Source organism: Phyllobates terribilis, unplaced genomic scaffold, assembly GCF_046119375.1.
Source record: "Phyllobates terribilis strain yellow unplaced genomic scaffold, ASM4611937v1 Scaffold_13__5_contigs__length_258822181, whole genome shotgun sequence".
In the NCBI taxonomy this organism is placed as follows: Eukaryota; Metazoa; Chordata; class Amphibia; order Anura; family Dendrobatidae; genus Phyllobates; species Phyllobates terribilis.
This window is the reverse complement of record NW_027362773.1, coordinates 96,768,601-96,784,531: the sequence shown is the minus strand read 5'-3', so window position 1 is coordinate 96,784,531 and position 15,931 is coordinate 96,768,601. Positions and strand designations below refer to the sequence as shown.

General features: G+C 47.0%; 1 protein-coding gene across 2 annotated transcripts in view; it reads left to right on the top strand.

Moving 5' to 3' along the window:
- The window catches only part of PRMT3 (protein arginine methyltransferase 3), a 178,045-nt gene that overhangs the window by 29,960 nt on the left and 132,154 nt on the right, over positions 1 to 15,931 (top strand). For both annotated transcript variants that reach the window (XM_073658227.1, XM_073658228.1), the window contains 2 exons: positions 594 to 715; positions 6,950 to 7,049. In XM_073658227.1, coding sequence (XP_073514328.1) covers positions 594 to 715; positions 6,950 to 7,049 — 222 coding nt within the window. The remainder of the gene's footprint in view (positions 1 to 593; positions 716 to 6,949; positions 7,050 to 15,931) is intronic.

The following is a 15,931-nucleotide window of genomic DNA, read 5'->3' as shown; positions in this document are numbered from 1 at the left end:
GTTACTGATTTTCTCTGCAGCTTGGGAATGAGAGTTCGGTGGTGGTACTGTAATAATCAGCGCACTTTCCATATGCAAATCCATGGTGGAAAATGTTATCTTTCCCTTAAAGGGAACCTGGCTGCTACTCCAGCCCCCCTCAAACGGTCACCATGTATTTATTGATCCCTTTATTTACTTACTAATTAGCCCTTTAAGTGGTTTTTGGGTTTTGGACTTCTCTAGTGGTGTCTTATTTCGGCCGTCTGACATTGGACATGCCTTATTTTTATCTCTGATGATGTCGGGGGACCCCCATGCACATTACACTGACGGCCAAGCCCACCATTAATGTGTATGGAGGCCTAATGAATCTTTGGAGATTCACTGCTGTCGCCTGAGGAGGCTGCGGGGGTCCACACGTGGCCAAGTTCTCCGTAGTGGTCCTTAAAATGAATATTTAAGATGGAAAGAGTTGTCCGGATGGTGACAACTTGCTGAGATTACATTGAGCTGATGCCTCTGAGAGGAGTTTTTCATTTCACCTCCCTGGCTCAGTAGGTAAGAGCCTCAGATGTGAAAGCTATATTAATGACCTCCGATCTCTTGCACAGGTCGTTCTTGACGTTGGCTGCGGTACTGGAATTCTATCAATGTTTGCAGCAAAGGCCGGCGCCAAGAAAGTGTATGGCGTGGATAAGTCAGAGATCATCTACCAGGCCATGGACATTATCCGGTGAGTGACTGTGGAGCGGTGCCCCTCTGCTGGACCCTTCATGGGACCCTAATGCCTCATGCAATCACATTTATTGGGGTATATCTACTCGGCAGCAGTATAGGAAGTTTAAAAATGGCGCTCCCCAATACATTAATCTTCTTAGACAACAAGTCGTCTTTTGATTGCTGCCACGTGTTGTCTACCTTTCTGAACATTTTTTTTTTTTTTACTCAAATGCGTGTATTTTGGTTGAAAAAATAATTTTTCTAATTTGGTTTCATTAAAAATTTTGCACAGTTTGCCTCCTATAGCCCCTGCCTGTTGCTGATTGAAGAATGAGCCAACTGAGAATCGAACAGTGAGCTCGTTCTGTTGGGAGAGTTTTTTGAGCTCCTCTCATCTCATTTTAAGATCTAGTTGAAGCAAAGAGGTCTGTAAAAACAAAACATGGCAAAATTTTTAACGATACCCAATTGTCAAAATTATTTTTTGCCCCAAATACATGCATTTAACTTTAAAATAAAAAAGCTCCAAAGGTGGACAACGCCTTTAAACCTGGATCTCCGCATTCCTCTCCCTTTTTCGTGATTCTCCTCTCAGTTTACATACAGTAATTTATTTGTTTTTTTTTTCTCTCATGTGGTTTTATTCCTTCTATTTTAAAGGGTCCCCAAAAATCAAGTTATTCTCTTTCCATAGGATAGGGGATAACTTGCTGGTCAATGGGGTTCTTACCACAGGGACCCCCTAACGATCCCAAAATCTGGGCTGTGCGGCCTGCTCTTGAATGGAGTAGAGGTGCACATGCTCGGCTTAATGGCTGATAACAGGGAGCAGTAGATTGCAGTCGTCTGCACAGGAGGGAGCAGTAGATTGCAGTCGTCTGCAGAGGAGGGATGGCTAGGCTCGTAGCCCTGCATTTATTTGCAGACGTGGCTTTTTGCAGAGCTCTTTTCTTGCTCAGTGCGGCATTGCGTTTTTGCGCTGGAGTGGTGCAGGTGTTCGGGGCTGACACCGGAGGCCTCGCGCTATTGATTTTGGATGGAGGCTGAACGCTCTGCTGGGTCGTGTGCTTAGCGGCTTGGCCTGCAGCCTGGCTTGGAGCAGACCCCTGTCATGCTTGGTGTCCGGAGCTGAGCTGGCGCGGTCAGCCCCCCCCGTCCGTCCCTCCGCATCGGCATTGTCTGATGAAACAACACCTGGTAGATTTGGTTCCTTGTCTTCTGAGTTTAAGGAGCGGCTCTGTCTGTTTCCCCGTCTGATGGCCTCGCAGGTTCTCCATGTTGTGAGCCGACTTTGGTTTTCTTTGTCTTCTATGCCGTCTGCCGCTTCTGATCCAGGAGCACCAGAGACTTCTAGTCAAAGCAGGAGATGCCTGAAAACATCAGGGTGGTATAGCCCGGCATATAGGGCCATGTAGGTGTTACCCCCAGGCCATCATCAATGCGCCTCTTTACGGCTTTATTCTACCGCACCGTGTTCTTACAGCGCTTTAGGTGCTGATTATTCACAGCCGTATTGGACGGCCGTTTAATCCATAAGATCACTGCGGTCAAGAGAAGCCGTAGCATGATCAGTAGGGCCCCCCTCCCCTAAAAGCGGGTCACTGGGGGATGCCAGCAGATTAGCAGGAGGTTCGCACGGCTCTGGACTCCTAATGGGGCTTCAGGATGATTAACTCTGCACATATCCCAATGCTGGAGGTGAATATGAAATCAGTGACTGCAGCTTGGCCACATTGTCTATTGCAGTCTGTGGTTGTCTGAAATCCACTATCTCATCAAAGGCTCAGGTCGCTTTTGCTACTTTTGTCCTCCCCAGTACTTTACACTGCAGCTCTGCTTGCTCAGGTTGGAGCTGCTGTAACTCCACCCATCATACATGCAGCAACTTGCGTCCAGTTAAAACTTTCATTAAAACCGCAGCTTCCTTTTCCCTCGGCCGTTATCGGGATGTGACGTTCACTGCATTTTTACTGCCATCATCAAAAATGGCTGAAATTGATCTTTAAAGGGAAACGTAAAGGGCTTGTGCAAGCAAAAATAAGTTACCCAGGAAGGTGCATCTGTAAAACAATATATTATAATGGATCCCCCCTATTAGATCCAGTGCATTCTGCTCCATCACCTGTGTTAGAAAAAGCAGTGGAGAAAGTCGGCGCAGAATTGCTTCGGTCCGTGATTGGCTGCAGCGGTCAGGTGACTTTCTTCAGAAAAAAATATCTGCTAACACACTTCTCATATCACCTGACCGCTGCAGACAAACACATCACAGTGGTCCTAGTGCAGCAGTGACTTCTCCACTTCCCGTTTCGGCACTGACCGCAGAGCAGCACGCGATGGATCGAGGTGGGTGACGGTTGAGGAGTATCCATTAGTTTCTTATTTTTTAGGGGGAATTTTTTATTTATTTATTTTTTTTACCGGATAATCCCTTTAAGGAAAAAATCAAGTGCTGGCCATCTAGTGAGGAAGGCGGAAATTCTGAGATGTTCAGCAAAATTAAAAAGTTTTGTGCCAAGTTTTAATTGAAACATCCCTAGCCACAGGATATCGAATAATTTACTGGTCACTGGGGGTCCGACCGATGGGATTCCCAGAGATCCCTAAGAAACATCCGCCTGAATGGAGCGGAGATCGAGCATGCACACACTGCTCCATTCATTTTCTATAGGACTGCTAGGTAAAATGTTCAGCTATCTTGGTGCTGAGACCTCTATTATCGTGGTAGGTGGGGGTCCAAGCCTTCAACCCACCCCCCTTTCCTCCATGAGGATAACCTTAAAACTTGCCACAAACTTTTATATAATAGTATAGTAATAATACATTACACAAATTATTTCTATGATCTTGCAACTTATTATTCTCCAATCATATCATATAATAGTTATTTCCCATATATATCTAAAGATAGATATATGTGGTGTGAAAGTGTTTGCCCCCTTCCGGATTTCTTTTTCTTTTGCATGGTTGTCACACTTAAATGTTTCAGATCACAAAACAAATTCAGATAGACAAAGATAACACAAGTAATCACATAATGCAGTTTTTAAATGAAGGTCTTTATTATTAAGGGAAAAAGAAATCCAAACCTACAGGGCCCTGTGTGAAAAAGTGATTTTCCCCTAAACCTAATAACTGGTTGGGCCATTAGCAGCAACAATTGCAATCAAGCGTTTGAGATAACTGGCAATGAGTCTTTACAACGCTTTGGAGGAATTTTGGCCACTCATCTTTACAAAATTGTTCCAATTCAGCCACAGTGGACAGTTTCCGAGCATGAGCCGCCTATTTAAGGTCATGCCACAGCATCTCAATCGGATTAAGGTCAGGACTTTGACTAGGCTACTCCAAAGTCTTAATTTTGTTTTTCTTAAGCCATTCAGAGGTGGACTTGCTGGTGTGTTTTGGATTATTGTCCTGCTGCAAAACCCAAGTTCGCTTCAGCTTGAGGTCAGTTACCGATGGCCGGACATTCTCCTTCAGGATTTTTTGGTAGACAGCAGATTTCATAATTCCATTTACCACAGCAAGTCTTCCAGGTCATGAAGCAGCAAAACAGCCACAGACCATCACACTACCACCACTATATTTTACTGTTGGTATGATGTTCCTTTTCTGAAATGCTGTGTTACTTCTACGCCAGATGTAATGGGACATACATCTTCCAAAAAGTTCAACTTTTGTCTCGTCAGTCCACAGAGTATTCTCCCAAAAGTTTTGGCAATCATCAAGATGTTTTTTGGAAAAACTGAGACGAGCCTTTGTTTTTTTTGCTCAGCAGTGGTTTTCATCTTGGAACTATGCCATGCAGGCCATTTTAGCCTAGTCTCTCTCTTATGGAGGAGTCATGAACACTGACCTAAACTGAGGCAAGTGAGGCCTGCAGTTCTTTAGATGTTGTTGTGGGGTCTTTTGTGACCTCTTGGATGAGTCATCGCTGCGCTCTTGGGGTAATTTTGGTCTGCCGGCCGTTCCTGGGAAGGTTCAACACTGTTCCATGTTTTCGCAATTTGTGGATAATTGCTTTCACTGTGGTTCACTGGAGTCTCAAAGCTTTAGAAATGGCCTTATAACCTTTTCCAGATTGATAGATCTCAATTGCTTTGTTTCTCATTTGTTTATGAATTTCTTTAAATTGCAGTATGATGTCTAGCTTTTGAGGATCTTTTGGTCTACTTAACTTTGTTAGGCTGGTCCTATTAAAGTGGCACTATGTTGTGGCAGTAATCAGGCCTGTGTGTGGCTAGGGAAATTTAACTCAGCTTCCCAAAGATGTGATAAACCACAGTTAATTTATGTTTTAAGGGGTGGCAATCACTTTTTCACTCAGGGCCTTGTAGGTTTGGATTTCTTTTTCGCTTAATAATAAAGACCTTTGTTTAAAAACTGCATTATGTGTTTACTTGTTATCTTTGTCTAATATTTACATTTGTTATGTGATCTGAAACATTTAAGTGTGACAAGCATGCAAAAGAATAAGAAATCAGGAAGGGGGCAAACACTTTTTCACACCTCTGTATATATCTTTTTTTTTTTTTTTTCATTACCGTAATTGATATTTTATACTCTCTGTCCAGTTGAAGAGTTCACAGTCCCCGCACCCCGAGCAGCTTCTCATCCTTTTGTTTCGCGAGGTCGTCTTTTTCAATTACGCCTTTAATGAGATTCCCGGGCGGCAGCGGCTGCCGGCAGCAGAGATAGCGCGGAGAGGACGGAGATAAGGGCAGGGGCCTCGGCGCAGGGAATAATTCTAGTGCTGGCAGTAACATTAGCTGTCATGTTGATGGAACATGGACGGAGATGGATCCTCTGCAGTGCAATGAGGGTGAAATCTCAGCCCTGTCGGCTTCATTTATCTAACTTTTTGTGTGTTTTTTTGTAATATTTGTGCACCCCACAAAGACGGGCGCCCAAATTCACCCTACCAACACTAAAGGGCCTGGCTGCATCCTGCATAAAAATGGAAAAATGTGCAATAAAAAAAATGAAAAATTATGTATTGGTTGATATTTTGTCCAAAATACGTAAGGATGCAGCCCACTTCAAAGGTCCTCATACTTGCGAGTGCATTGATGATCTGACCTGGTGTTGGGAAGGCTGTGATGTTTTTTTGACATAGTTTAGTACATCCAAAGTCTCATGGTAGTGATGTAGTAGAGTGGGGTGTGTCAGGAGGTACACAGTCACAACGCAGCAGAGCACGGTGATGCAGCACAACCGGGTATGTCAGGAGACACACAGTGACAATATGGTAGAGCTTGTCTCGTCAGTAGGCAGAGAATGATAGTGTAAAACAGCTGAGTATCTCTGGAGATGCTCAGTGACTGCAGAAGAGCCCAGTGATGTAGCAGAGCTGAGTATGTTAGGAGGCTTACAGTTACAATGCAGCAGGGCACGGTGACACAGCACAACCGGTTATGTGAAGAGACAAACAGTGACAATGACAGCTGAGTATCTCTGGAGATGCTCAGTGACTGAAAAAGAGCCCAGTGATGTAGCAAAGCTACGTATGTTAGGAGGGTTACAGTGCAGCAGAGCACAGTGACACAGCACAACCGGTTATATCAGGAGACAAACAGTGACAATATACTACAGCTGGTTACGTCAGTGTCATTGTGTGACTAATTTTAAACAGCCGAGTATCAGGAGATGCTTGGTGTCTATATAGAAGAGCCCAGTGATGTAGCAGAGCTGGGTGTGTTAGGAAATGCAGCCTTTGCACAGTGGCTAGTGATGGTCCGAAATAGTGGCGTGGATGCCAACTACTTGAAATCTCAGGCGGCACCTCACCACCAGAGCTGGGGTAAATGGTCTTGGTGAGTATTTTCACGGGTGCGCAGAGAGAGAGGATAGAGCGCTCTGCGCTGGATCAAGGAGAGGTGAGTATCATTGCTGATGTGCACAACCCCAATTTACTCTGTACTGGATCACTGCAGAGCGTTTCGGCACTTTATGAAGGCTGGGTGACGAATGCTCGGGGCGCTGTCATGCGGACCCCGTTGCTTGTCTACCATATTTCCAAGCAAATGATTAATGCAATTTTTATATTTTGTGGGATGGAGGGAGATTTAATGTTTCTGGTGAATGTTCTGTATTCAGTCGCTCTGGAAATCCAGTACTCTCATAAGACCCCGGGGATTGTTGGATGTAGTAGTGCGGGGATGAAACGCGTCGGTACAAGATGCTGGCGTGTGATTGTACGTGGTGTCTGGACGTGTCGCACTTTACAATGTTCGTCTCTCGCTTTCAGCCTGAATAAGTTGGAAGATAGAATCTCGCTGATTAAAGGAAGAATAGAAGAGATTGATTTACCGGTGGAGAAAGTGGATATAATTATATCTGAATGGATGGTAAGTCGCACACCGCTGGGGATGGCGGCATTATTCATGCTGAGAAATAAACTACGTTTTCTTTCTTGGGGTTATTTAAAGGAACAATGTCGATAAGAGACATTTACGTTTGTCGCTGTTCACATTATTAAAGGGATGGTAAATATGACATCTATTTGCTTCAGCGTTAAATGCAGTTCTTTGTTATCTGTTATCAGCCAACTCATTATGGGGTGTGGTTAATAGGAAGACAGAGGAATACAGGTCACTGATATCGGCCGATCCTCTTATATCACTGCTGTACTGTAATAAGAGGTCACTGATATCGGCCGTTCCTCTTATATCACTGCTATACTGTAATAAGAGGTCACTGATATCAGCCGCTCTTTTTGTATCACTGCTGTACTGTAATAAGAGGTCACTGATATCGGCCACTCTCCTTATATCACTGCTGTACTGTAGTAAGAGGTCACTGATATCGGCCACTCTCCTTATATCACTGCTGTACTGTAGTAAGAGGTCACTGATATCGGCCGTTCCTCTTATATCACTGCTGTACTGTAATAAGAGGTCACTGATATCAGCCGCTCTTTTTGTATCACTGCTGTACTGTAATAAGAGGTCACTGATATCGGCCACTCTCCTTATATCACTGCTGTACTGTAATAAGAGGTCACTGATATCGGCCGTTCCTCTTATATCACTGCTGTACTGTAATAAGAGGTCACTGATATCAGCCGCTCTTTTTGTATCACTGCTGTACTGTAATAAGAGGTCACTGATATCGGCCACTCTCCTTATATCACTGCTGTACTGTAATAAGAGGTCACTGATATCGGCCACTCTCCTTATATCACTGCTGTACTGTAATAAGAGGTCACTTATATCAGCCGCTCCTCTTATATCACTGCTGTACTGTAGTAAGAGGTCACTGATATCGGCCGTTCCTCTTATATCACTGCTGTACTGTAATAAGAGATCACTGATATCAGCCGCTCCTCTTATATCACTGCTGTACAGTAATAAGGGGTCACTGATATCGGCCGCTCCTTGTATAATGCTTCTGTATTGTAATAAGGGGTCACTGATATCAGAAGTCCTGAATAAGCCCCTCTATATAATATTCAGGACCCTAATAGGATCTTATAGGGGCAGCGGTTGTTGATGGAGGGTCCTTTCACCCGCTGATTTCTTTTGGAAAGATTGTTACCGATCTCCGATCTCCATAGTTTCTGCATCCTGAGATGAGCACCGGGTTGACAGTCTGTTTTCTGGGGTACGTTGTAGCCTCATTAATGGGCTTGCCAAGAATGATGTCCCTACCAATCCATTGACTTTTGCAGCCATTTTTACCCCTTTAAATACTTCTTCCTGACCTTTCTGATTCATTATTCTTCTCGCTGCTTCTTCCAGTTCCCCGTCTATTCTGCGGTGAGTCTTTTTTTTCGCCGAGGCCATTAATCTTCTTATCATGGGAATATCTGATATCTTGTTGTGTCAAGGTCTGCACTCGCTGTGGATAGATTTGCATTTTCCTGCACCTTTTATCATTGCAGTAAAGTCGGCCGGCTCTGTAGTGCGAGTCTCGGTCCTCATCCCGCTCCCTGTCTTCCCGTTATCACCCCCCTCGTCACATACACGGCTCGGCTCTGCTGCATTACTTAGCGGAATCTGCATTTATAAGACGCCTGGAAAAAAAGACGTCCAAGCTAAATACTTTCATCAGAAGACCCTGCAACTGACAGTAAAGGACGTTTGCAGTCCTATGTAAAAAAAAAATCTTAGGAAATTAAGTAACTTTCTATTTTTTTTATTTTCAATTTCAAGACCCGTTTGCTGTCAGCGGTTGAAAATCCATTCTGATTTAATCCTGCTGAGGGTTTGTCACAGTGTATCAGTCCTTTGGCTTTTCCGTTGCTCTTTAATTAAAACTCCCCAACATGCCTTGACTGCCTGTGGTTATCCGGCAATGCTGGGCGTTGTAGTTTCAGAACTGCCGATCTTTGTGCCAAGCACAAACTCCTCTCCTGTCCTGAACTGTAACAATGGATGCTAAATGATAGCAACACCCTCCTCACCTGCAAAGTGTGACCCAGTATGGGACTTATGAGACGTCTTCAGAGGACATTCGGGGAAAGTCTGCCTTCCCTGCAGATTACAGGCTGCCATACAAGGGAGATCTGTGCTCCAGTACCAGTAAGGACTCCGCAAACCCAGAAGACGATGATTCTCCAGTATAATATGGGTGTAGTGTCACTTTAAGAAGAATAGATCTGTAGTTTTGTAACGGTCAAAAATGCGTCTTGGTTTCGTCGTGGCCATATTGCTAACTGCGGTTATTTTGGTGATTCACTGCTGCTTCTCATCCGCATTTTGCACATTTCATTTTCTGTTTTTTTATTTTTTGGAGAATTAAAGCTGAAATTAGATCCTCTGTTTATGTGCTGGCAGCTGTTAACGTAGAGCGGTGTCGTTTTAACTCTTTCTTGCCCCCCAAAAAACACTCAAAAATTAGTGATTCAAATGTTTTGTTTTTTTTTCTTTTAATGAAGATTTTATTTTGATTAAGGGCTTGGACCACGACAAAAAAAACAAGGCGATCACCTAGGTGTTATATTAATTAATAAATAAGCATGAGGGTTAACCTGGCAAAACAGCATGTATAGGAATAGTAAAGGTGTAAAGACTGCCATGTATCATCCAGACATCTTGTCATTCTGCATCTGGAGCTGAGGAGTCCTGTCTGCCAATCTGGTTAGTGGGGATACATTGGAGCAGTGTCTGGGTAGTGGGATACATTGGAGCAGTGTCTGGGTAGTGGGATACATTGGAGCAGTGTCTGGGTAGTGGGATACATTGGAGCAGTGTCTGGGTAGTGGGATACATTGGAGCAATGTCTGGGTAGTGGGGATACATTGGAGCAGTGTCTGGGTAGTGGGGATACATTGGAGCAGTGTCTGGGTAGTGGGGATACATTATAGCAGTGTCTGGGTAGTGGGGATACATTATAGCAGTGTCTGGGTAGTGGGGATACATTGGAGCAGTGTCTGGGTAGTGGGGATACATTGGAGCAGTGTCTGGGTAGTGGGATACATTGGAGCAGTGTCTGGGTAGTGGGGATACATTGGAGCAGTGTCTGGATAGTGGGATACATTGGAGCAGCGTCTGGGTAGTGGGGATACATTGGAGCAGTGTCTGGGTAGTGGGATACATTGGAGCAGTGTCTGGGTAGTGGGGATACATTGGAGCAGTGTCTGGTTAGTGGGGATACATTGGAGCAGTGTCTGGGTAGTGGGGATACATTGGAGCAGTGTCTGGTTAGTGGGGATACATTGGAGCAGTGTCTGGGTAGTGGGATACATTGGAGCAGTGTCTGGGTAGTGGGGATACATTGGAGCAGTGTCTGGGTAGTGGGGATACATTGTAGCAGTGTCTGGGTAGTGGGATACATTGGAGCGGTGTTTGGGTAGTGGGGATACATTGGAGCAGTGTCTGGGTAGTGGGGATACATTGGAGCAGTGTCTGGGTAGTGGGGATACATTGGAGCGGTGTCTGGGTAGTGGGGATACATTGGAGCAGTGTCTGGGTAGTGGGGATACATTGGAGCGGTGTCTGGGTAGTGGGGATACATTGGAGCGGTGTCTGGGTAGTGGGGATACATTGGAGCAGTGTCTGGGTAGTGGGGATATATTGGAGCAGTGTCTGGGTAGTGGGGATACTTTGGAGCAGTGTCTGGGTAGTGGGGATACATTGGAGCAGTGTCTGGGTAGTGGGGATACATTGGAGCAGCGTCTGGGTAGTGGGATACATTGGAGCAGCGTCTGGGTAGTGGGATACATTGGAGCAGCGTCTGGGTAGTGGGGATACATTGGAGCAGCGTCTGGGTAGTGGGATATATTGGAGCAGCGTCTGGGTAGTGGGATACATTGGAGCAGTGTCTGGGTAGTGGGGATACATTGGAGCAGTGTCTGGGTAGTGGGATACATTGGAGCAATGTCTGGGTAGTGGGGATACATTGGAGCAGCGTCTGGGTAGTGGGGATACATTGGAGCAGTGTCTGGGTAGTGGGATACATTGTAGCAGTGTCTGGGTAGTGGGATACATTGGAGCAGTGTCTGGGTAGTGGGATACATTGGAGCAGTGTCTGGGTAGTGGGATACATTGGAGCAGTGTCTGGGTAGTGGGGATACATTGGAGCAGTGTCTGGGTAGTGGGATACATTGGAGCAGTGTCTGGGTAGTGGGATACATTGGAGCAGTGTCTGGGTAGTGGGGATACATTGGAGCAGTGTCTGGGTAGTGGGATACATTGGAGCAGTGTCTGGGTAGTGGGATACATTGGAGCAGTGTCTGGGTAGTGGGGATACATTGGAGCAGTGTCTGGGTAGTGGGGATACATTGGAGCAGCGTCTGGGTAGTGGGATACATTGGAGCAGCGTCTGGGTAGTGGGGATACATTGGAGCAGTGTCTGGGTAGTGGGGATACATTGGAGCAGTGTCTGGGTAGTGGGGATACATTGGAGCAGTGTCTGGGTAGTGGGGATACATTGGAGCAGTGTCTGGGTAGTGGGGATACATTGGAGCAGTGTCTGGGTAGTGGGGATACATTGGAGCAGTGTCTGGGTAGTGGGGATACATTGGAGCAGTGTCTGGGTAGTGGGATACATTGGAGCAGCGTCTGGGTAGTGGGGATGCATTGGAGCAGCGTCTGGGTAGTGGGGATACATTGGAGCAGTGTCTGGGTAGTGGGATACATTGGAGCAGTGTCTGGGTAGTGGGATACATTGGAGCAGTGTCTGGGTAGTGGGATACATTGGAGCAGCGTCTGGGTAGTGGGGATACATTGGAGCAGCGTCTGGGTAGTGGGGATACATTGGAGCAGCGTCTGGGTAGTGGGATACATTGGAGCAGCGTCTGGGTAGTGGGGATACATTGGAGCAGTGTCTGGGTAGTGGGGATACATTGGAGCAGTGTCTGGGTAGTGGGATACATTGGAGCAGTGTCTGGGTAGTGGGGATACATTGGAGCAGTGTCTGGGTAGTGGGGATACATTGGAGCAGTGTCTGGGTAGTGGGATACATTGGAGCAGTGTCTGGGTAGTGGGATACATTGGAGCAGTGTCTGGGTAGTGGGGATACATTGGAGCAGTGTCTGGGTAGTGGGGATACATTGGAGCAGTGTCTGGGTAGTGGGGATACATTGGAGCAGCGTCTGGGTAGTGGGGATACATTGTAGCGGTGTCTGGGTAGTGGGGATACATTGTAGCAGTGTCTGGGTAGTGGGGATACATTGTAGCAGTGTCTGGGTAGTGGGGATACATTGTAGCAGTTTCTAGGTAGTGGGGATACATTGTAGCAGTGTCTGGGTAGTGGGGACTGTAAGGCGGCTCCTAGTAGGTCCCAACACTGAACAACACTAGCCCTTAATGCAGGGTTTTTAAAGGACCTGTGGCAAAAGCCACTGGAAAACCCGGGTTGGAGGGAGGAGGCCGCCCCACTGCCTCCTGTGACCTCCCCCAAGAAATGAAGGCCCTGCCGGGTTTTACTAATCTGCCTTAGCCAGATAGCCTGACCAGGTCAATGCTCACCTTCATTCTTGCACTGCTGCCGCAGCTGTGTCTGTGACTGCAATGCAGTCCAATGGGTTTAATAGGTCTCTGTACACATTCTGGGGGATATATAACGTCCCTCGTATACGATCCTGGTCACTGCCTCACATATCCTCCCCCCCCCTCTGTTCAAACTTGTGGGGTTGAACATTTGTCACCATACAGGGTGCCCGGGACAGGGCATCCGCGTTTGCCTGTGACTTCCCAGGGCGATGTTCTACCGAGAAACTGAAATTTTGCAGTGACTGAAACCACCTGGTGACTCGCGCATTCCTCATCCATACCAAGGGTGAGTGGTCCGTCACCAAGTGGAACTGACGCACGAGCAAATAATAACGTAGCGATTCCAAGGCCCACTTAATAGCCAAACACTCCTTTCTCTACCACGCTATAGTTTTTCTCCGCCGGGGAAGCTTTCTACTCAAGTAGGTAACCGGGTGCTCTTCACCATTGCCTTTTTGTGACAATACCTCCCCTAGGCCTACCTCCGAGGCATCTGTCTGTACAATGAAGGTTTCCATGAAGTTGGGGCTGATGAGGACCGGCTGTCCACACAGGGCCAACTTCATGGACTGAAAGGCTTCTTCTGCCTGAGGGTTCCACCGAACCATTACAGATATATATATATATATTTTTTTTTTTTCCTTTCAAGAGATCGGTCAAGGCCGCCGTTCTCCCAGTAAAATTAGGCATAAACCGGCGGTAATACCCAAGGATGCCAAGGAATGCCCTCATCTGTTTTCTACTTGACGGTTTAGGCCAGTTTTTAATGGCCTCAACTTTATTGATTTGGGGCTTGATAACTCCTCGGCCAATCACATACCCCAAATACCGGGCTTCCTCCAGCCCTATCGCACATTTTTTGGGGTTTGTCGTTAACCCCGCGGCTCTGAGAGAATCCAGCACTGCTTGTACCTGGGATAGATGTGTATGCCAGTCGGTGCTAAAGATGATAATATCATCTAGATACGCGGACGCCTGATGAGGCTTGAGGACTATGTCCATCAGCCTCTGGAATGTAGCCGGGGCCTCATGTAACCCAAAAGGTAAGACCACATAGTGGTATTGACCCTCCGGAGTTACGAAGGCGGTCTTTTCCTTTGCCGAATCTGTGAGAGGTACCTGCCAGTAGCCCTTGGTGAGATCGAGCGTGGTAAAGTACTGGGCCTGCCCCAGTCTCTCAATCAGCTCGTCCACCCTGGGCATTGGATAAAGGTCAAATTTCGACACTTCATTTAATTTCCGGAAATCGTTACGGAAGCGTAACGATCCGTCTGGTTTCGGGATCAGTACAATGGGGCTAGCCAACTCACTCCGTGATTCCTCGATGACGACTAACTGGAGCATCTGTTTTACCTCAGCCGTGATGGCTTGCCTCTGGGCTTCGGGTACCCGGTACGGTCTCATTCGTACCCTTACCCCAGGTTCGGTAGCAATGTCATGTTGGAGAACTGTAGTCCTACCCGGTAGCTTTGAGAACACGTCGGTATTGTGCTGCACCAGTGAGCGAGCCTCCCGTTGCTGCTGTTTAGTGAGAGCATCACTTATCCTGACCTCTCCCCCGGACTCATCCCTGGCTGAAGGTAGACGACTCTCTGGTGATTTGCCCGGAGTGACGTCTGTAACTAAACACTCTCGATCTCTCCAAGGTTTTAGCAGGTTTACATGATAAAGCTGCTCAGGTTTCCTCCTTCCGGGCTGATACACCCGGTAATTTACCTCCCCCACCTTTTCTCGAACCTCATATGGCCCTTGCCACTTGGCCATGAGCTTACTCTCGGCTTTGGGTACCAGTACTAACACACGATCGCCCTTGTTAAAAGACCTGACTCTGGCTCTTTTATTATATGTGCGCCTCTAGGCTGCCTTGGCATCTAACAGATGTTCTTTCACGATGGGCATGACAGCCGCGATCCGGTCCTGCATACTAGCCACGTGTTCAATTATACTCCTATGTGGAGTCGGCTCTTTGGCTATGTCCAACAGACCCCTAGGGTGTCTGCCGTACAATAACTCAAAGGGAGAGAACCCTGTGGAAGCCTGGGGTACCTCACGAACAGCGAACATCAAATAGGTAGCAACATGTCCCAATCCCTTCCGTCCTTAGAAACCACCTTTTTTAACATGGACTTGAGGGTTTTATTGAACCGTTCTACTAGCCCGTCGGTTCGAGGGTGGTACACCGAGGTGCGCAATTGTTTTATTTTTAGCAGTTTGCACAGTTTTCTCGTCACCTTGGACATAAAAGTGGTCCCTTGATCTGTCAGGATCTCCTTAGGTAGTCCAAGGCGAAAGAACATGGCAAACAGCTCCAGTGCAATCAGTTTTGCCGAGGTGTGGCGTAGTGGTATAGCCTCCGGGTACCGGGTGGCATAGTCGACGACCACAAGTATATGTTGGTGGCCACGAGCAGATTTTACAATGGGCCCTACCAAGTCCATTGCAATCCGTTCAAAAGGTACCTCTATCACTGGCAGGGGTACCAATGGGCTACAGAAACTTGCAGTGGGTGTGGTCAGCTGACATTCGGGGCAGGATTCGCAGTACTTTTGGACCTCCGCGTAAATCCCCGGCCAAAAGAACCGCTGCAAGATACATTCTTGCGTCTTCTTAACCCCTAAGTGTCCATCCAGCAGGTGTGTGTGTGCCAAATCTAGAACCGCCCGACTGTATGACTGAGGTACCACCAACTGTTCCACGACCTCGTCCCTGATTTTGTCTACCCTATAGAGCAACTCACCGTTGACTACCATGCGTGGAAATACAGTATCTGCACCAGGCTGTTGAGCTATGCTATTTACCTCTAACACCCTTTCCCGTGCCCGAGTCAGGTTGGGATCCTGTAGCTGAGCTGTCCCAAACGTGCCCCGGGACACTTTCAGCTCGGGGTTCAATGGGGTCTCCTCGACCTCTCCTGCCAGCACCTCTAGGGGAAACCTAACACGGTCACACTCTGTCCCTAGGTTGGACATCCCTACGGCAGGTACCCCTGACTCTGGTTCTTCGGGTACAGCGCCTGTAATAAATTTTACCAGGAGAGAGTGGATTTTGTTTTTCCACAGAACAGGGGCAAGTCTCTTCCCAACACAGTCCCATAGGGAATAGTTTTTACCACCCCCACCACATGTTTCGTGTCCCCACATGACGTGGACAAAACTACCTTCGCTTTTGGGTATTCTCGGAGGTCCCCATGGACACACAACCCCGACTGTCCGTCCACTGGGGTTGTCTCCTGCCACCAGCGACCCATGTATCAAAGTCACTAGGCTCCCCGAGTCTAGGAGGGCCTCCGTGGG